General features: G+C 40.8%; 1 protein-coding gene across 2 annotated transcripts in view; it reads left to right on the forward strand.

Annotated features, from left to right (window-relative positions):
* The window catches only part of TMEM245 (transmembrane protein 245), a 127,249-nt gene that overhangs the window by 94,184 nt on the left and 10,061 nt on the right, over nt 1-23,004 (forward strand). For both annotated transcript variants that reach the window (XM_048839317.2, XM_048839318.2), the window contains one exon: nt 4,979-5,124. In XM_048839317.2, coding sequence (XP_048695274.1) covers nt 4,979-5,124 — 146 coding nt within the window. The remainder of the gene's footprint in view (nt 1-4,978; nt 5,125-23,004) is intronic.

The raw sequence follows: 23,004 nt of genomic DNA on the forward strand, positions 1-23,004 counted from the left end.
AGAGAACCCCCAAAACCCACAGACTCTAGTAAGATACGAAGGAACCCGAGCCAGGTTTATTGTCAAATGAAGCACAGTAATAGTTCCCTATAGACTTTATAGGGCATACTACGAATTTGTGCTCCCTGGCAATGGACACAGCTCAGTCAGTGACAGAACACTTCACTGCCCCCTAGGCTGGACACATCAGAACGATGTGCGCTCCCTAACCTACTTTTATACAGTTGCAGGACAGATTACTTTTCATAGTTTAAATGAATTTATTCATTATGTTGTCCTTTTGACCCTGTCTTCAAGATGCACCTGCCTGTTCCTTGTTGTGTTTATGGAGTGTTCTGATGCTGTCTTGGCACAAGTTCCTTTCATTAGCACTTACGTGTGTGTGCACGTGCTTCTAACAATCTTTTCTTGTTAACTTCTGTGAGTGGGACCTGCCTTTGGCTCACAGCCCAGCTTTGCTTAACACTGCCTGGAAGTACTTTGGTTTAGGCTTCAGGCCTCAGATGGGGCCTCTGATACAAGAGTTTGTTTCAGGGCCTTCTCTTACTACAACACAGGCTAGCTCTGTTTTGTTAGTGTTTTAAGTAGGATTGAATTTACACATTTTCTGTAGATGAACAGTGAATAAAGTTGGTTCAGCTCATGTTTTTACTGCAGAAAAGGAAGATAAAAGTGCCATTTGACCAAAGGAGACCTGCAGTTCTGTTGGGGGAATATGGAAATTTTCAACACATTTTTTAATAAGTCAACAATAAAGCCCCCGGACAGACAATAACTCAGTGAACGGCAGGGATAGTAATGTTTCCCAATGTACAGACCTGTCTCACACACAATTAAACTACATTGATATATAGTTCTAGGCTATATATTTTAGCACAGAATTTTCTCACCAGTCACTTTTCTTTTTAGATGCAGTCCTTTGGTGCCTCAGTTATGACTTAGAAGTTTAATTTTTGCATATAGTTTAATTTTTAAATTAAGAAATCACTAAGTGCCTTGTAAAATGCAAAGAATGGCTTAACCAGTTATCTTCAGTGGCCTCCCTCTTCTTTTGTTGACCCACAATTGAAGTTAATAGAGCCTTGCATTGCTTCCTCACTAGAGGCTAAGGTGATTCTGAAATTTTCCAAAACATACTCAAGCTTACTTAAGATCTAGTAATGGACAAAGGGGACTGCATGCCTTAATGTTGCATGTAATGTTGGGACTATTCTGCTTGTGGGAGGAGGGGGCAAGTCTATATTTAATTTAGTATTTATCTTGTGATTCCTGGCATTACTTTGCACAATTCTCTTTTTTCAAAATTTAATTGCACATTCATAGAAATGGAGTTGTTGGAGTGTGATGCTCTAATTACATGCATTTGCACTTGATATTAATTAAATGATCAGCTCAAATAAATGAGCTGTATGTCTGTGTATCATTTAGTTCAACTAACTCCCTTCTTCCACTCTTACTTCTTCAAGATAGGAGAGGGTCCTCAGATGCTGCTGCATTGTTGCTCCCTAGGAAAGGGAAGCCCCTGCTGCCATTCCAAATAGGGGAAGAGGCTATGGTGTGAGGGTGGTGCCATGCAGACTGAGCTAAAATTGTCCTGTGCGATAGTGCACCTAGGGCTTCAGGCTGTAATCCAGTCCTGCACACTTTGCGTTCCAAGTGGGAACGAGTTCTGCCGGCAGCTCGTCAGTTCAGACCTGTGCTGCCCTATTATATTCCTGTGGCTCGCTTTCAAAAATAATCAAGGGCAGTCCTAACCATCCAGGAGAGCTCTTGTCCTGCTTTCTAACTCCCCCTTTCATGAGTAGCAGTGTGGCTTATGTGGTGAAAGTAGCACGGAAAGAGGTGCTCTCCCAGTGTAATGCTCTGGCAAAACAAGGCTAATGCAATCCTTGGATGTATAAATGAAGGAGTAGTAAAGAGTAGTGGGGAGTTGATTTTTATCTCTGAGTACAGTATTGATGACACCAATGCTGGAATACTGCACCCAGTTCTGGTGTCCACATTTGAAAAAGGATGTTGAAAAACTGGAGAGGGTGTAGAAAAGAGCCACACAAATTATTTGAGATCTGGAAAAAATGCCTTATAGTTGCTGTAAAATCCCCAAATTTATCCACTCCTTCCACATGTGGTGCTTATCTTCTCCATAACCAATTCCCTTATCTTCTCCGTAACCAATTCCCTAAGCCCTCACCCTTAACTTGTAGTTTTTGCTACCTAATCTTTGGTGTTACCCTCTTTCATTTTCTATTTATCTGTGTTCTAAGACGCATATCTAAGGTGAAAAGAAAAGGAGTACTTGTGGCACCTTAGAGACTAACCAATTTATTTGAGCATGAGCTTTCGTGAGCTACAGCTCACTTCATCAGATGAAGTGAGCTGTAGCTCACGAAAGCTCATGCTCAGATAAATTGGTTAGTCTCTAAGGTGCCACAAGTACTCCTTTTCTTTTTGCGAATACAGACTAACACGGCTGCTACTCTGAAACATATCTAAGGTGAGTGTTCTATGTTGACTTGTAAGACTTTTTCCTACGATCACCTTGTGGTCCTTTATATCTTTTGTTTTCTTCTAGGAATCATGAAAAATAGTCAGTCTGGCTCCCACTCTTGTTGGTAATAAGCTGTTTCTCTCTTTTTGTAAAGAATGTGTTGGATACTACTAGGTCATGAGCTTGTATCAGGTGCAATATGCTTTCTTCTTTGTCATGTAAAGTTCCGTAGCCCTGGCCACCATGTTGTCTGCTATATCCATGCCTGTCTCTTCCAGCATGTCCATTTAAGTAGGTGCCAATAATTATTTCCTCATTTTCTGGAATTTTTTGAAGAGCATTGTCTTACATCTTCCAGAGAGTTGGCTTCTCATCCTCCGCACAGTCAGACTAAGAAGCATTTAGCAATCCACCTTCAAAAGCCAGCTTGACCGTCATTAACCTGTCACAGATTCTATTTATTGTCACCACTCTTTCCTTTATTTTACCATTGAGCTATGGCTACTGTTTCTTGAGTTGGAGGTCCCACAGTAAATTGTTTTGTATCCTTCTCCAATATGTTTTGCCTTTTTCACTTTCCATTTTGTTTCCAAGATACATGCTATCTGTACTTTCCACCTCTTCAGTGTTTCCTAGCTCCGTGTTACAGCCAGTTACTAGACCAGCATTCCAATGTGCCAGTCTGATCTTCGATTTCTGGGCTAGAAACTGCATGCTTCTGAAGTTACACTGTAACCCTCACCTACAACACTTGGCCAAGGGGCACCGTGCATCGTTTCTAGAGAATACTCTTGTATTGTTTTGATTTATTTGAGGACTCACTGTCAGTTTATGGCAAATTTTTACATCTGGCTGCCAACCTAACGCAAGCCCGCCTCCTTTTTCTATCAGGCTTGGTACTGGCAATGATGATGGATATATTGGAGAGTGCTAAACTAGTTGTGGGTGAATCAAAAGAGAGAGCCTTTATTCAAAAAGCAGCTTGGTGTTGGAGTAAAGTAGAGATGAAGTGGTAAAAGATGAGAGAAAAAAAACTCTGGCGAAGTAGTAGGAACAAACAAGAGGTGGAGGAATAGTAGTATGTAAAGAAATTGCCCAGGAACGTAGTTACAAAAGCGAAAGCAAAGGTTTTGGAGAAATTTTACATAAGACTTAGAACAAAGGCGGGGGAAAAGGGAATGTACAGACTGGTGAAAGCACAAGACAGAAGTACCAAACATGTAAAGGAAGTGAGGTTCGTCTAAGATGGTGTTGACTGTTGATAGTCACATAAAGGATTGATGGAAAAGGTATTTTGAACAGCTTTTAAAAGAAGAAAATCCAAGAGACTAATGCTATTCTGTGCTCTACTGCACCAAAGTTCATCTTCTATCAAACCAGATGAAGCTGCAAGTGCTCTAAAAGAAATTAAAAATAAGGCTGAGGTTCAAACAGAATCGCTACTGAGGCATAGAAAAAGCTTGGAATAGAAGATATCCCTCTGCTGGCATTCTTGTACAGCTCCATCGTGTGATGGGAAAAGATACTAAATACATGGAGGAAAAGGACCTTGGTGCCAAGATGCAAGGAAAAAGATGGTTGCTATTGATCTGGAAAAGACCTTTGACAGAGTTCCAAGACAAGTCATCTGGTAGTGTATGAGGGAGAAAATGGTACCAGAACTTTGTGTGGGTTGTTCAAGCCACATATATAGGTGCTATATCAATATTCAGAACTTCTGGTGGTGAAACAGACAAACTCTTGGTAAAGGTGGGAGTGTGTCAGGGATCAACACTGAAGTTTCTCTTGTTTATCCTTGTCCTGGATACCCTCAAGGAATATACAGAAGGAGGCATCTTGATGCATGCTGTTGCAGGTATCGTTCTGTGCAGTGGGGAGAAAGATAGGTAGTCTAGAAGAGGATTTTGATAACTGGAGCGATATGAGCTCAAAATAAGCAGAGGAAAAACAGAGCGTATGGTATGTAATTTCAATATTGTGAACACTGAAGACTTATTCTTGAAACTAGATGGGCAGACTGTTACAGAAAACACATAGTTTCAAGTATCTGGGTTCCAGAATCTTGGAACATGGGGAAACGGAGGACAAAATTAGAACTAGGATAATAAAATGTCTCACTCAAATGATAAGAGGTGTAATATGGGACAGAAAGATGCCACTAAGATTAAAAGGGAAAGTCTGACTGATTCTCTGGGAGCTCTTCCAAACTAAGATGCAATAAAAGACTGGTGCCTCTGCACTGGGGGGAAAAAAATTAAAAATGATTGCTTGGAACTCTTTCAGGTAACTGTCAAATCCCTTTTTCAAAGGCAAGATTTACTTTTAGATGTGCCATCTGTATGACCTGCAATGCATTTCTCTAAGTCTGTGTGTCCAGTAGCATTTTTTGCATTTCCCAATTATGTTAAATGATCTGAAACATATTTGCATCCTATTATCTGCGTAGTGTTTAATGCTTTTTTTCCTTTCAAATTGTGTTTTGTTTTACAGGTGATTTTCCTGACCACGCTGTTTTATCTGTTAAGTTCCAGTGATGAGTACTACAAACCAGTGAAGTGGGTGATTAGCTTGACACCTTTGTCGCAGCCAGGCCCATCCTCAAATATAGTTGGCCAGTCTGTGGAAGAGGCCATAAGGTATGATGTTGCTTTCTCACTAGCTGTGGCAAACCATTTTTTTTGTGAGACTGACATATTTTTGTTGTATGAATATTGAATAATTTTAGTTTAGTTTAATTTTAACTGTTCATGTTAAGGATGTGCAGTTGTGGCTGCTCATATTTCAAGGACTTAGTGTATGTTAATAACAGACCAGTGTGTCCCTGTTGGGATGAGGCAGAGAAGAAAATCTTGATCCAGATTGTTCCACACTAAACGTGCCACCTTTGTCTCTCCCCTTTCCCCTCCTAAAAAACCCCTTCAATTGTTGGAACTTTTGAAAAATACATTTTACTGAGACATTTTATAATACAACTGTTTTTAATTTCACGGTTACTTATTTTGTGATAATTAACTAAAGATGTTTCTAGATATCCTCTTACAGTAGCAGCTTACAAACATTAGTATAGTTGACTGTATTTGCTTTTCATCCCATGGCATGAGGGAACAGAGCAGCCATAGTGGCAGAGACTAGCTTCTTCGCTTTTTTTGATTTGGGCTGTCTGCATTTCATTAGGTTACTAAGTAGAACTGCACTAAGTAAACTCATCCTGTTTGCAATCCTGCTTCTGTGCTTTAGTGCCTGGCCAGTTTCTCCCAAGTTGTCGTTCCATGACCCCATACATTTATATAGCATCTTTGATTCCACAGTGGCAGAGACTAGCTTCTTTGCTTTGTTGATTTGGGCTGTGGGCATACTCCTAGCTGCAAAGTGCTATTCAGCAAAGAATTTAAGTTTCACTTTGTAGACCCATATCACAGATAATGCAATGGATTGGATCAGTATATAGGAAAACAATGAACTGGAGGGGATGGAAACTAAGGGAGGAGAGAAGTAAAGCCAGAGAAGCAAGGTGTAGGGAAGGAAAGAGACACCAGGCATCAGCGGTAGATAAAGCAGAGCCAACGATTGGGAAGTATAAGGGGATGCTGGCCTGCCTTGCTGACAAAGATTTTATTTCGAAGATGCAAGAAGTCAAATTTGACTTTAAAAGAATGCAGATATAAAGATATGCAGAAGTGTGTGCTGTCAGGTCTCTTTAGTCTACCCTTGTTCCCTAATCCCTGTATGCGTCTCTTTTCCTACCTTCGCTCTGTTAATCTAAATTGTACCCTGAATGTTAAGTTGCACACACATCTACAGAGTTTGCCATAACACTGAGGGTATATCTATACTACAATGGTCCAGTGATGTGCCAATGTAGTGCTGTAGCGTAGCTGCTGCTTGCATTGATGGAAGGGTTTTTTTCTGTCGAGATTGTTAATCCACCTGTCCAAAAGACAGTAGCTAGGTTGGGAGAAGAACTCTTCCATTGACTTGGCTGCCTCTACACAGGGGGTTAGGTTGACCTAACTACGGTGCTCAGGGACATTTTCCATAGCATTGGGCAACATAGCTATGTCAGTATAATTTTTAAGTATAGACTGCGCCTGATATGGGATCCTCATGCCAGAACATATACTTCAGGAATTATTTTGGGGCAGTTCTATGGCCTTTGTTATTCAGATCAGACTTGATGATCACAGTGGTCCCTTTTGGCCTTGGAATCAATATGGGATACATTAGCTGCAGCCTTAAGATGGAATAAATACAGTGGGTTATGTAGAGCAGCAAAAAGGAGAATGAAAGGACTTACTATTTTTGAGATAATATGGTTTCCATAAGGCAGTTTTTGCTGAACTTAATGACCAATTTCTTGAGGACTAATGGTCAGAATAGACTAATGGTGGGGACTTCTCTTGAATTATTACGGCTAGTGTGGTTTGATGCTTATTGTTACATGTATATCTGATCATTGTTTGTCAGATCTCATGCCATTTGGAAAAAAATTATGATTCTGTCAGTTCATCAGGCTGCCTGCAGGAAAATTGCTTGTTTGTCACAGTGTGGCAAGTATCTTGTCTTAAAATAAATCAGTTTTTCCCAGATTCTGACCTTGAAGGAGAGTAATAAGCTAAAACTGCATGTGCATCTGATATGGCTTATATATTAAATCTATAGATACAATTTTGTCATGGTAAAATGGTTCATAATTCATAGCACAGTCTTGGTAAGAAATAGATAATTTCACACTCTAATAATGGGAACCTTGTGTGTACCCTGCTGCTGCATGTTAACAGTTTTAGTTTGCTTTGATCTAGTCCTCTTTGAAATGTGATTAGATCATAGAATATCAGGGTTGGAAGGGACCTCAGGAGGTCATCTAGTCCAACCCCCTGCTCAAAGCAGGACCAATCCCCAATTAAATCATCCCAGCCAGGGCTTTGTCAAGCCTGACCTTAAAAACTTCTAAGGAAGGAGATTCTACCACCTCCCTAGGTAACGCATTCCAGTGTTTCACCACCCTCCTAGTGAAAAAGTTTTTCCTAATATCCACCCTAAACCTCCCCCACTGCAACTTGAGACCATTACTCCTTGTCCTGTCATCTTCTATCACTGAGAATAGTCTAGAACCATCCTCTTTGGAACCACCTCTCAGGTAGTTGAAAGCAGCTACCAAATCCCCCCTCATTCTTCTCTTCTGCAGACTAAACAATCCCAGTTCCCTCAGCCTCTCCTCATAAGTCATGTGTTCCAGACCCCTAATCATTTGTGTTGCCCTTCGCTGGACTGTCTCCAATTTATCCATATCCTTCTTGTAGTGTGGGGCCCAAAACTGGACACAGTACTCCAGATGAGGCCTCACCAATGTCGAATAGAGGGGGACGATCATGTCCCTCGATCTGCTCGCTATGCCCCTACTTATACATCCCAAAATGCCATTGGCCTTCTTGGCAACAAGGGCACACTGCTGACTCATATCCAGCTTCTCGTCCACTGTCACCCCTAGGTCCTTTTCCGCAGAACTGCTGCCTAGCCATTCGGTCCCTAGTCTGTAGCTGTGCATTGGGTTCTTCCATCCTAAGTGCAGGACTCTGCACTTATCCTTATTGAACCTCATCAGATTTCTTTTGGCCCAATCTTCCAATTTCTGCCCTCCAGCGTATCTACAAATTTAGTAGTATCCTCCCAGTTTAGTATCATCTGCAGATTTGCTGAGGGTGCAATCCACACCATCCTCCAGATCATTTATGAAGATATTGAACAAAACCGGCCCCAGGACCGACCCCTGGGGCACTCCACTTGACACCGGCTGCCAACTAGACATGGAGCCATTGATCACTACCCGTTGAGCCCGACAATCTAGCCAACTTTCTACCCACCTTATAGTGCATTCATCCAGCCCATACTTCCTTAACTTGCTGACAAGAATACTGTGGGAGACCATGTCAAAAGCTTTGCTAAAGTCAAGGAACAATACATCCACTGCTTTCCCTTCATCCACAGAACCAGTAATCTCATCATAGAAGGCAATTAGATTAGTCAGGCATGACCTTCTCTTGGTGAATCCATGCTGACTGTTCCTGATCGCTTTCCTCTCATGTAAGTGCTTCAGGATTGATTCTTTGAGGACCTGTTCCATGATTTTTCTGGGGACTGAGGTGAGGCTGACTGGCCTGTAGTTCCCAGGATCCTCCTTCTTCCCTTTTTTAAAGATTGGCACTACATTAGCCTTTTTCCAGTCATCCGGGACTTCCCCCGTTCGCCACGAGTTTTCAAAGATAATGGCCAATGGCTCTGCAATCATAGCCGCCAATTCCTTTAGCACTCTTGGATGCAACTGGTCCGGCCCCATGGACTTGTACACGTCCAGCTTTTCTAAATAGTCCCTAACCACCTCTTTCTCCACAGAGGGCTGGCCATCTATTCCCCATGTTGTGATGCCCAGTGCAGCAGTCTGGGAGCTGACCTTGTTAGCGAAGACAGAGGCAAAAAAAGCACTGAGCACATTAGCTTTTTCCACATCCTCTGTCACTAGGTTGCCTCCCTCATTCATTAAGGGGCCCACACTTTCCTTGGCTTTCTTCTTGTTGCCAACATACCTGAAGAAACCCTTCTTGTTACTCTTGACATCTCTCGCTAGCTGCAGCTCCAGGTGCGATTTGGCCCTCCTGATTTCATTCCTACATGCCCGAGCAATATTTTTATACTCTTCCCTGGTCATATGTCCAACCTTCCACTTCTTGTAAGCTTCTTTTTTATGTTTAAGATCCGCTAGGATTTCACCGTTAAGCCAAGCCGGTCGCCTGCCATATTTACTATTCTTTCGACACATTGGGATGGTTTGTCCCTGTAACCTCAACAGGGATTCCTTGAAATACAGCCAGCTCTCCTGGACTCCTTTCCCCTTCATGTTAGTCCCCCAGGGGATCCTACCCATCCATTCCCTGAGGGAGTCGAAGTCTGCTTTCCAGAAGTCCAGGGTCTGTATCCTGCTGCTTACCTTTCTTCCCTGTGTCAGGATCCTGAACTCAACCAACTCATGGTCACTGCCTCCCAGATTCCCATCCACTTTTGCTTCCCCTACTAGATCAGAGCTACTAGCGAAATGTTAATGCATGGCAGCTGATCAAAGTATACTAACAAACTGGTAAAGCAGGGCAGCACATAAATGGCAAAATTCAGGGGTTCCATGACAGTGGTGACCGCCGTCACATAATTGTAGCCTTAGTTAAATCACATGCTGATGAATAGTAGTCTGGGATGTACAGTAGTAGGATCAAGATACTGTGCTGATATGAATTATAACATCATAATTGCACTCCTCTAGTTCCTTTCATCTTAGACTCTCAGAGCATTTTACAACCATTAATACAGCCTCAAAACATCTCTGTGCACCCAACTCTGCCAAATAACCTAGAGATATTAGTGTAATGGGGGCTACCAGAAATGAAATTAATAATCTTCTCTAAAGGTATCATGAGTGCATAATTCTCACTCTTGGTTCTCATTCTTCTAAACCGCTGATTCTCAACCTATTTACCATTGTGGGCCTCATATGCAGCTCTCTCTCTAGTATGTGGGCTGCAGCCACATAATATATATACTAACTATGGCCTATAGCAAGTTATGTGGGGTTGCAGCTGTGTGTTGATTGGGCCTCGGGTTGAGAACCACTGCTCTAAAAACTACCTGACCGGGCATGTTCCAGGCACCTGAGTTGAGGCCCCAGAACATTTCAGTCAGTCCTTTCCTGATAGTGGTCAGTGAAGAAGCTGCCTCATAAATGTTACCCAGTGATTCTCAACTTCAGCTATGGCTCCTAGTGTTCATAGTTCTTTAAACAAGATTCAGGGTATCCTTTGTCCAGATTTCCAATCAATAGCAACAATTTTAGTTGGTACATTGGTGTTTTTTCAACAGGGCATAACTATGCAGCTGGTTTACTTACTATTTATTATTTAAAATGAGTTAGTGCCCAGAAGTTGAAATACTTCCAAATGATAGGTAAGATGCAGTCATAGGAACAGGGAAAGTACAACCAAAAAAGATTCATGCTTCAAGGGTTCTGCCTCAATTTTTTGGGTCAGTGAGAGGCTTCAGAAGCCCGACCTGTACCTTGGCTTTCAGCAGTCATTCAGCAAAGATTTGATGAACCAGTCGCCTGCACCAATTACAGTTTGGTCTCCTGTGGACAATCAGTAGTGGTTTTTATTCTTCTGTGTTCCATTGACGCCACGTCCGTGAAGTTGATGACACCTTCTCTCTGAACTGATTGAGCTATGAACCTCTGTGTGGACAAACCCATCTCAGGTTGGCCCTCTGCTGTGTGCCATGTGTTCCACTCCTGATTGTTCCCTTTTCATTAATTCAGATTGTGGAGGTGCAGTTGAGAATGGGATTGGGGAGCTAGATGCACAACTGGGCAGTGCAACAGCCCATAAATAGTCTTCTAAGTACTTGGAGCATACAGTCACGTGGATCCCGCTTTGAATCATGCCTCTGAAGGTGTGCCTTTACTGCAGTGTAAACCCAGGGTTAGCAGAGCTTGCGTTAGCAGACCCTGCCATTACCTGTTGAACCCTGGGTTCCAACCTGAGGATCCAGTATCTGTACTGCATTATGCACACTTGAGTCCAACCACCCGTATCCCAGATTTCCTAGCACCCTCCCCAAAATATGGATGCTCAAGCCCTTTGTTTGTGATGCACTGTGGGAAAACTTGAATGTCCACCAAACCTGACTCCAGAGGACAAAGAGTGTCAGCCTGTGGGACTGTGGAATACTGTTGGCAAACTCCGAGAGCCCGAGTCCACTAGGACAGCATCTACACTACAAAGCATAAGGCTTGAACCCTGGGTCCAAGTTTGGGTCAGGCTCAGGCCTTCCACCCCTGCAGGGTCCTGGGATCCTGGATCTGAGCCCTGGGTTAACGCAATTTGTGTGTAGATGAAAGGAGGGTTAGAGTTGAGCCTGAGTTTGAACTCTGGAATTACATTATAGTGTAAACTGCCCTAAGTCCTAGGGTTGAACTTGGAATGAATTTAAGACATTAGAAAATTAATCCAATGTTTTCTTTGTGTTTTTGTTTTTTTTGTTTTTTTTTAATACTGGTTCCCTAGGTAATACCGTAACTTAAAGAATTGTGTTGAAATGACTGATTTTATTTCTCACTGCTATGATCTGGCAGGCCTGCAGTTAGTCAGGTAAAGGTGAAGATTTATTCTATCCAACACTGAAGTTTCCTTTGTCAGTCACAGGAATGTTTAAATCATGGCTGTATGCAAAGCAACCTATTAGTTTTGCTCAGTACTTTTACAGAGTTTGCACAGATTCAGTCTCTAAGGAAGAATACTGCTTATATGGTCCCCTTATCTTGTAGTACTTCTATATAGGACGGGTTTCAGAGTAGCAGCCGTGTTCGTCTGTATCCTCAAAAAGAAAAGGAGTACTTGTGGCACCTTAGAGACTAACAAATGTATTTGAGCATAAGCTTTCGTGAGCTACAGCTCACTTCATCGGATGCATTCAGATGCATCAGATGCATTGAAATAAACCAAGATTTGCCATGTGTCTTGATACTGAAGCTGCATGTGCTTACATTTCACAATTAATCAAAGTAATGAGACTATAATCGGATCAATTCTACATCTGTCGACTATTTGTTTATTTCCTTAATAATTCATTCATATGAGGTCTGAGTAAATTAGAATTATTGGGAGTTAGTGTTGATTTTCAGAGTACCCCTAGGAGAGTTAGAAGTATTATGTATTTAAATTAATGGTATTGTTAAAAATATGCTGGTGATTTTGTTAGTCTAAAAAACGTGTCCTGTCTAGTTTAAAGTGATCCTCTGTGTTGAATTTTGTGCATGTGGGATATGATTCAAAATTATAAATAAAATACAGTTTTGGGCTGACCCAGTCATGCCACCTGCACTACCACTTGAGACTTCTCGCTCCTGAGGCCAGGAGGTCTTGGGGATGCTGCAGAGGCAAATGCTCCGTGGCTGGGAGAGAACATACCTTCCATCGTTCCATAAAGAACTTTCTATGGCCTAGCTAGCAGCAGCGTTGGTGACTTTTGGGGAAAAACAAACAAACAAACATGCAGTGTTAGTTGGCCAAAGAAGGTTTTGAGCTGATGGAAATATTTGCTGAGGCTTTCACTCAAGACTAACAAGAAAACTTGTTTCAGATATGAACTAGCATTATTAGATTTTACAGGACTTTTGAATCTATTAGTCATTAATACTTCAGTAAGTGAAAATACTCAGAACGTAATTGTTTTAAAATAAAGCAGTACTTTGAGAGCTGGGGTGTAAATTACCAGATAACGGCTTTCCCAGGGTACTTGAAGCTGTCAGTTTTCGATTCAGGCTTTAAAGTCCTTTGTATGAAGTTAGGTCATAATCACCCAACTATTTCACTGTGTCTTTGACTAGTACCACCTTGATAGCATCATCCCTCTACTTTTAGGGATACATGTTTTGTCTCCTCATTTCTGATTGGATGAAGTGGTAATTCTCAAGTTCGTGGATCTCTTTAGTAGCAGCATGCACACCTTTGCCTGAACCATTTTCCTTTCCCTTAGCAGCATGTCGTTCTCTTCCTGAATGCACCATACCCTTCTTCCCTGAAGCTTCCATTCTGCTTGCTCTGGTGGAGATATTGCACATTACTAAGTTGCATGTTGTCACGGCCTCAGTGCAATTTAGTGTGTGCGATATTTTCACATGAGTGCATGCACACGGGTATGGCTGTGGCTTAAAGTTACTGCAGCTTTCAGTTTTTGGTGGGGGCTGACCAGTGTTATAGAAGTCATAAGACCAGTTCAGTGTTTTGACTGGATTCTTGAAACATTCTTCTTAGCAACAGCTCAAGTTTTGTAACATCAGGAAGATGAGTAGTGTTATCGTTATTTTCTTCATCCATTTTTAATACGTTTAAAAATCTTGAGAGTCTTGGTTATAGAAAATTCTCCCAAATGATCTGAGTTTTTCCTAAAAAGGAAATGGCCTCCAGATTTTTAAGAAAAGGTTCTCCTGACGAAGAAAGGGGCTGAACCAAAGTTGCCTAAAAGCGAAAAGGCAATGTTTGATGCAGAGACCTACAGTGCCTTGATTGAACAATCCAGGTTTCTATTAACACTTCAGAACTTTTATTTACAGTAAAAGCTGTTTTATCCAGTAGTTGGGGGAATGGGGAATTCCGGTAAGTGAAAAATGCTGGTTAACTAAGATGGAGGGAGTTTGGGTGCAGGAGGGAATGCAGGGTTGGGGCACAGGCTCTGGGAAGGAGTTTGGGTATAGGAGAGGGCTCGGGCCAGTGGGAGGGGTTGCCGGATCCGAGGGGCACTCACTACGGGCGGCTCCCCGCTAGCAGCGACCTGTCCCAGCTGCTCCTAGGCGAAGGCACAGCTCTGTGCACTGCCTCTGCCCTCAGGTGCCGCCCCTGCAGCTCCCATTGGCCATGGTTCCCAGCCAGTGGGATCTGCGGAGGCAGGACTCAGGGTGGGGTGGAGGTAGCGCACAGAGCCGCCTGTCACGCCTTCACCTAGGAGTAGCAGGGATAGGTCGCCACTTGTGGGGTGCTCAAGGTATGCGGCCCCTGGATCCGGCACCCCGCATCCTTTCCTGTGCCCTTACCCTGAGCCCCCTCCCGCACCCAAATTCCCTCCCAGAGCCCATGCTCCGCACCCACTCCCACACCAAAACCCCCTGCCGGCCCAGCACCAACCAAAATTTCAATGAAGATCAGAAATGGCAGTTTATAGAGGTTTCCAGTTGGTGAAGTGCCAGATAAAACAGCTTTTATTGTAGTAACTTAGATGTAGAGAGCTGTGCTATGCAAAAGCTGATCAGTCACCTAAATGTATCCAGGTTATTGCTTTCACAGAATAGTCAAATAGTCAAGAAAATGAGATGGTGATACAGTTCCCAGAGAAAACAATGGTCTTCCAGCATATTAAGGGTAAAAGTGTATAATATGCTCAGGAAAGCTAGAATGTGTGAATTTTTGACTGCAGTGTTAATAGTATACCTTTTTAATTGAGTGATTTTTTATTAAACAAATGTTAACAAACTAAGTCTTGAAAGAAGCCTGCATGCACTGTCTGTCCTTTCAGTACCAGAAGCATCTTTTACAGAGATTTATTGTTCACAAGAATGCAGAAAAGTTACATTTTCACAATTTATAGTTCTTGTCTGTGTGTGTATATAGTGTTCATTTGTTTTCAGTGAGTATAATATATGAATCGAGTGGGGGTAGAAGGTTAAAAATGGCATTTCCAAAATTTTCCTTCCTTCCTTCCCCTTTTGCCTTTCTGAAATCAGCATAGAATCCACTTTTTGAATCAGATTTGTGTACCAGAATCTACACTTTGGCTTTGGTGGTGAAAACCTTTCAGATTCAACATTCCAAATGAATTCAGTGATGATTCAGGTTATGTGCAGAATGAGGTAGACACTAGCTCTAAAGAAAGGATGAACTACCTGATGATCACAGTGAAGCGTTAATTTTGAAACCTAATGATAATTTAAATGTCATAATTAACTAACTTGGTTAATTACTGCTGGTAATTTTAACAGAAATAACCAGCTAACTTGCTTATTTCCCAGCTTAAAATAGCCTCCAATACCTTCCTGTGTTCCAAAATCCTAAACTATCACCCACTTTATTTCAAATCTCCAGTTTTCCCTGATGGCTGCAGTGGCTGGACTAATACCATTCTCTGAGTGTGGCCTAGGGGATAGAGCATGGGACTGAGATTCAGGAGAACTGGGTTTTATTCCCAGCTCTGCCACTGACCTGCTGGTTGACCTTAAGCAAGTCACTTCCCTTCTCTGTGCCTCCATTTCTCCATCTGTAAAATGGTGTAATGACATGGATCTCCTTTCTAAAGAGCTTTGAGATCTACTGATGAAAAGCATTAGATAAGAGCCCGTTACTGTTGAAAATTAATGTTCAGGGTGAATATAAATTTAATTTTAATATAAAATTAAATAGGAAAAGGCATTCAGTTTATTCATTCATATTACTCTACAAACCCGCCTCCCATTTATTTTTTAACTTCTCCAGAACTACTACAGAATTTCTAGTCTTCCATAACGCTCCACTGCGGCATTTAGGTCAAGCTGCAAAAAAGCATATGGGACCTTAGTAATATACTACTCTCAATGTACAGAATCACTTGTCTGCATGATCTGATACTGAGAAAATATTATCCTCTTCTAGGCTCTCTCTAGACTAGGGAAATGAGGTGTATTTAGCTAACATTAGCTGGTTGTGTAAGGGCTTCCATATTTTCAAACCAATGCGGTCAGTATTGTAACCTACCTAGGATTTTCATTCTGTTTTTGTGGCTACCATCTGCCTCATGTGCCTGATCTTTTAGTTCTCTCAACCAGATATATCGACGCGCAATATATGGGGGTCAGTAATTTTAAAAAGCTAAAATTTCTTTCCCCAGGCAGACAGCAGGTTTCCAGAAAGTGCTATTTGTGTATTTCCATTCTCATCCAGTTTTCCTCTAGATCGTATATAAATAAACATATATAATATTTATATATCTGTATGGTATATGTGTTTATAAGTGTATATAAACAGATTTACATACAATTAAGGTATGAAATTATAGGAGGACTATTATATAATTGTGTACAGTATAAAATATATATTAAAAGTACATGAATATATACAAGTATATTTAAATACCATGTAATATAGAGTTGCTTAATTAACCTTATATAAAACAATACACAGGTGTGTGTGTGTGTGTGTGTGCGCACACACACACACACACAATGTACAGCTTTTTCTACAACATTAAATACATCACATTTTCTAGTACTGCATACTATTGTCCATATGCCAAAAATCCATTAAATTAATTTATATGAAAATTAAACTGTTACATGACATACATCAAGAACAAGGGTAGTGAAAATTTGCTGACACATGTAGGCCACGAGTGTTGCTAACTCAGCTCGCCTGGTAGTTAGTTGTCATGTTGCCTAATTTCTAAGAAAGTCTGCGTAGGTGGTTGGAAAAAAATTGTGAACTACCCAGGTGCTGACAAAATTATTAAAATGTGTACTTCGTGAGAGAACTTGTACTGGATATGTGTGGGAATAAGGAGATAATGGCTAAGACAGTGAATGTGTTGCTAAAAAGAATTAGAGCATCCTACACATGCATATCTAAGAGTGTAGAACAATTATATAGTGTATTTGAGAAATTGTATGTGGTAATGTAATTAGACTGTATTGCTACACATACATATGAGGAGGCATTTTTAAGGTTGAGTGTGCAACTTTGACTATGGCATTTCCAGACATTTTGAGAGATTAACTATGTAACTTTAACTTTCTTCTCATTATTTTGCTTCTACAGATCCACGTTAGGAGTAACAAGCACTGTCTTACAAGTTGCCACCCCTCTCAATGCAGTAAACTGTCAGGGTCATGCATGTGCATGCTCCTTGGATGCAAAATAAAATCTCTACCTGATAGCAATCCGTCATTTCCTCTCTTCTCCAGCCTGAGCAGTCACAATCCTAACCTTCTCCCTGCACAGGATTAGTATTACTCCTTTTTTTAATTGTTTAGTAATATTGTGGCAGACTATTACTTGAATAGGCAGGGAGGATCTTGGTCTGGCTATGAAAAGATGCAGTAGATCTCAAGAATGGTGCACCATGAACAAGGTCAATGCTTTCTCATCTGCTTCTGGAGGAGTGAAAACCACCTTAAGTTGCTACTATGAACAGGCCTGAGTGGTCTTCAAAGGAATCAGTGGTTGGATTTTTTGTTTTTGTTTTTTTGTTTAAGTGGACTAATCCATATGTAGACTTGTTTGTCACAAATTGGAACACACAATGTGCAGTGTTCTATGCCAGAGAATGTAGACACGTTGAAATGTTCTAAAGCTCTGGCAGGACAGGACCTGAGTGATTTTTCACTTCACAGATGTAGTTCTTGGATATATTATCCCTCTTCAAGAACGTACATTCTGTTGTTGTTCTTCAAGCCCACATCTCTCCTAATAGTGTGGTTGCTGGGCTATTGAAGCTGGGATCACTGTGGGTATGTCTACACTGCCATTCAAATCCTGCAGCTGGCCCGTGCCAGCTGACTCTGGCTCAGAGGCTGTTTAATTGCAGTGTAGATGCTCTGGATGGAGCCCCAGGCTCTAAAACGCTGTGAGGTTGGAGGGTTCCAGAGCTTGGGCTGCAGCCTGAGCCCAAATGTCGGCACTGCAATTAAAAAGCCCTTAACCTGAGACCTGCGGTTGGCCCTGAGACCTGCAGCTGACTGGGGGTCTAATTGCCGTGTAGATGTACCCTGCATTTCTTTAGTCAATCACATCTTTGCTATAGAAATTATGGGAAAGATCTTCTAAGAAGTCATGTTGGAGGAAGTCTTTTAAAGCTGATATACCGACTAAACTTAAAGGTGGTCCAATTCTGTTCCATTGACTGATTTATTTTGGAACATTTTATGTCTCATAAAGACAATCCTATGTTGATTTACAGCTAAAGTGTACATAACTATCTCTGCTTACCTTTTTACTGTGCTGGGGATGGGGCCAAGTCTTTTTCCCCCTCCTAATCTAGTAAAATGGCTTAAGGGTATGGTAGAAGTGTATTCCCAGATTTGTAAATGGATGAGTTTGTGGTATTTAAATGTTATTTTCACAAGTCTCCTACAATTTGAAAACTCATCTACCTATTCCTTCACATTGCCCATTCATAGTTTTTCTTTGTGGCTGTAACATTAGCCAAGAGATTTTTCTCAACAGCAGGCTCTGATGGCAAACATGCTTGATCCTGTATACACCTTCTCCTAAGGACAAAAGTAGTGTTGATCTCATCTCATTTTGTTTAGTAGAGTGGTCTCTGAATTTTACTGAATCAGTCAATTACTTTACTATAATTTTTCCTTTCACATTTTCATGGTGGAATTGGATATATAAAGAAATATTGTTTAGTTTTTATCTTGATAGGGCAAACTCTTTTAAGAGGGCTAAAAGTCATGGCTTTTCACAAAAAATCTAACTGACAAGCTGTAACCTAATCACTGTAACAAGAGTGATCGGGTAAGGTGAGCTATTACCAGCAGGAGAGCGGGGGTGTGCGGGGGGGGGGGGCCCTTTTCTAGTGATAATCAAGGTGGGCCATTTCTAGCAGTTGACAAGAACGTGTGAGGAACGGGCGGTGGGGGGGGGGAGCGACAAACATGGAGAAATAATTTTACTTTGTGTAATGACACATCCACTCCCAGTCTTTATTCAAGCCTAAGTTAATTGTCTGGAAATGGCCCACGTTGATTATCACTACAAAAGATCACCCCCCCACACCCGCTCACCCCCGCCTCCTGTTGGTAATAGCTCACCTTACCTGATCACTCTCCTTACAGTGTGTATGGGAACACCCATTGTTTCATGGTCTCTGTGTATATAAAATCTCCCCACTGTATTTTCCACTGAATGCATCCGATGAAGTGAGCTGTAGCTCACGAAAGCTTATGCTCAAACAAATTGGTTAGTTTCTAAGGTGCCACAAGTCCTCCTTTTCTTCCTTTTGTGCATCTCCTGAACCTCTCTGAGAGATGAAAAGTAACCAAGTATTCTAGGTTGCTTGAGCTCCCTTATCCCTACTACAGTGAAGATTACTGGCCTTTGCGCTGTGACGGGCCACCAGCTGGCTTCTGACATGCTATTCACTGTACTCAGTGGAATGCTATGTTTTACAAGTTGTTGGAACGGCATATTTTTTCCAATTTTTAATTATATTTGCATCCAATGCTCAGCGTGTGTACCCTTAATATAAAAACATGTTGGTAGTTTAGGATAGTGTCCAATAAATTCATCCCTCATAAGCCCACTCTACTCCCTCAGATGAAAACTCTCCCTCCAGCCCAGTCCACTTGCTCCTCTTTCCCCAGTGCTCAGGAAAAACTTTAGAAAACAAGTAGGCCTTGTAGAGAGCTCTGGAAGTAAAATAATACTTTCAGCTGAAACATGAAGTAGATTTCACAGTCCAGAAACCCTAACTTCTAAATGTCGTCCTTCCACCTTTTCTTTGTAGGACTAGGGGCTGTTTGCCTCCTGTGATCTCAGAGGTATCTCATGGGGGAAAGGTAGCGTGAGATCACCAGGAGCCAACTCATTTAAGTCCTAATTAGAGAGAATCACTGTAAATTTCACAAAGAAATTAACAGGAAACTCTAGCCTCACTGCATTCATTCTAATCCAGTACTAACAGGAAAAATTCAGGAATCACCATAGTAGAATCTACAACTTCATGGCTAAGTAGAAATGATAAAATGAAGTGGGTTTCTGGCCACTGCTGCTATGTAACTATCCAGAAGTAGGTGGGGATCCAACCTGATCCCCCCCCCACCCCCCAGATTTTGATCTTGAGTAGCACAAGGTGAGCGCACTTACTATTCTTTTGTTTTATCATGTGCGTGCCTTTTGCAGTTAAGTAAAACCAAGAATATCAAGGTATGCCATACACTGTTCTTGAATTTGTAATCCCATTTACAGACCACAGCTTCTCCAAGTGGTGTTTCATTCACACGGTGTTCCTTTGCATTTGGCTTTCTGACTTTGTTGAAACATGTAAAGACTGAGGAACATTCACACCTCCCTCTTGGATTACACATCTGAGCAGGTTCAAAAGCACAAATAAATCCTTCCTGTGTGAGTGAAAATGTTAGCTTGCTAAATTGGGTCAGAAAGGTCTGCCACTTTTTATGGTAACATAGAACTTTATGATTTTTGCACAAAACCGCTCTGAGGGTCTGTCATCACAAAGGTGGAGGAGATAATGCATAATGTTGATATTAGTTACTAAAATGACTAACTGGGCTCACATTCAGAGATATGCTTCATAGTTATGATAGCAGAAATTGGATCCAGAGTTTTGAGTGTAACAAATTTAAGCCTGTCCAGTCAATTTCCTGGATTTTATTATTCTAACAGCATATGCATAATGAATAACTGGCTTATCAGTGTAAACACTATCAAACTTACTTAAAAGCTCAGCCTACTCCATTATCAATAAGTAATTAACAAAAATAACTTATCTAAGTAAATACACAGCTCTAAAGATACATAGTGATGATTTTTTATGGTCTCACTGAGATTAATTCTTACTGATCTGTGCAGATTACATACTCATTAAAACTGTGGAATACTAAGAAAATATATTAGCTATTGCTAATTATCAAAGACGTGTCTGAAATGCCTTTATTTTAAGCTGAGTGCGTGGCATAAGTGGATGCAGTTCTTACAGATTTCACTTTGTTGTTAAAATGAATTTGATCCTCTGTTTCAAGGTCTTTCCTGTGTGCAGAAAGCAGATTTACAATTGTTTTCTAATACACACAGTTATATTTAGAAATCCAAAAGATTTTTTTGGCTCATGGAGTTTGTTTCTGTTTACTATTACATTTATCATAGTAGGACAGTCCTCTCTTCTTTCATAGGCTATGGGGAAATTTTCAATGACTGAGTACCCGAAAAATCTTTCAAGGAGCTGTAGATGGAACAGTTTAATTTCAAGTGAAGTTGGTACCTCAGACACCTGTCTCAAGCCAGAGCTCATAAACTGAAAACTAATATCCATCCACTCTCAAAAATCTCTTTGGAGACCATGTATCATGCTAATTTCGGCAAAGTATACAAGCATCTTCTAAGAGACAGTAAGCAGAGACACACTGTGGGGATACTTTTCAGTGATTTTTGGCTAGAAAATTAACCTCAACTTTATTTGTGTAGCAGCTCATATTCAGTTTCAAAGGACAGTATAAACCTGAGGATTTAAAAGTTTTATATTAACCCATACTGGAACTTGGGTTCCCGCAACCAATGTTTAAGTATTAAAGTGTAACGGAATCCTCCTAATTATGATTTTTTTTCTTATTTTTGAAGGCTCCTGACAAGCTATATAGCAATTTAAAAAAAAAAAAATTCACATCGCCAATTAGGGGCCTCACTTAATGGTTGCAGACCGCTCTCTTTGTTCTGTAGAAGAAGGGTTTGTTTCATCATTAGAAGGGAACGCCTTGGAATAGGTTCAGGAGCTAGAAGAGCCTGACAGAGGAGGAAACTGCTTTGGCAAGAGTTTAGGTATTAAGCGAAGATAGGAGGGAAGAGATGAATTCTTAGTGTTACCAACAGGAGAGCCCTCAGTAGGTATAGTTGAAATGTTTTTTTTACTGCTTCCTTCCGGGCTTGGTGGTACATATGTAGCACTTCCTTTGTGAGCCTCTGTGAAGGCTTTCCTCACCAAAACCTAAAAGTCACTGCTCTAAAGATCTTGGACAAGGAAACCAACTACAGACAAAATTGTATACAGGTTTTAAACTAATGCTTGCCAAACTAGTTTTGTGAAGCTAGTGGTTAAAAAACAGGAATTTCAGTTAATCAGAACAGAACTTATGTTTTTTCCTAACACTTCACATATGATTTATTTTGATAGTGTAAGTAATTAAAAACAGAACTAGTTCTGTAAACAGACTTTCACTACAAGAAAATTATATTCTTTAAACTTTTGTAGAGAAAACTGGCATATTGCATTCAATGTAATAGAAAAGGAGAGTGCAGAAATAATGCTGATTGTTTCATCTAATCATTGAAATATGATAGTATCTTAGTATTTTGAAGTTTTTATACAAGCTCTGGTGTTTTGCTTGCTTACTGTGATTGTTTTTCCTTGTAAAGATTTGAGCTGTTTCCTTCTAGCATAACTAAAATATATTGTATATTCTGCACTAACCAGGCCCTGAAGTATTTTATTTCAGACTATGCTTTTCTCCATGTGGCACTATGGCAAATGAGATCAGCTATAGTGTCCAGGGTGTTTTCAGTGAAGCATCAACAATGTTTCAAACCACGCCCCGCCACCCATATTGATCTGAATTTGTTGACTTTCAGGTCACTGCAAAACTTTTTTTTTTCTCCCTCATGTCTTTTCTGGGCAAGTGGCTGAATGTTTTGTGTTGGATGACAAGCTTCTAGTTTAGGTCTGTTTGAGGATTTCATATTTGAGACATTAGTCCTAATGTTTAAGTTGTGTATATATACTCAAAACTTCAAATAGGTGCATTTTAAATGACTAGATATATATAAATTCCTTCAAAAACATTTGATACGTTATACAGCTCCTAAAATGTGGGAGTAAGGTGGCAGCAGGGAGAGGATAGCAGGAGGAAGTTGAAATTATTGGGTTCTTAACCCCTAGCAGAGAGATGATGTAGATGATTATTAGCAAGGGAAGGCACATAAAGCTAGTAAGTAGAGCGGTGTGAATAACTGAATTTTCAGCTCACAGGCAGTTTAGAAAAAATGGGGGGGAATCATTTTGGGTTTAACCGAATCTGACAATTGAGAAAATTTTGGCAAATCAAAAAATCCACTTTGGGTTGAATGCATCCTTTGGCATAGGGAACAAATGGATAATTTATTCTTCATTACAATTTGAACCAAGTAACTTACTTCACTAGTGTATGATGCACTTGGACATGTTTT

The sequence above is a fragment of the Caretta caretta genome, chromosome 2, assembly GCF_965140235.1.
Source record: "Caretta caretta isolate rCarCar2 chromosome 2, rCarCar1.hap1, whole genome shotgun sequence".
NCBI classification, from domain to species: domain Eukaryota; kingdom Metazoa; phylum Chordata; order Testudines; family Cheloniidae; genus Caretta; species Caretta caretta.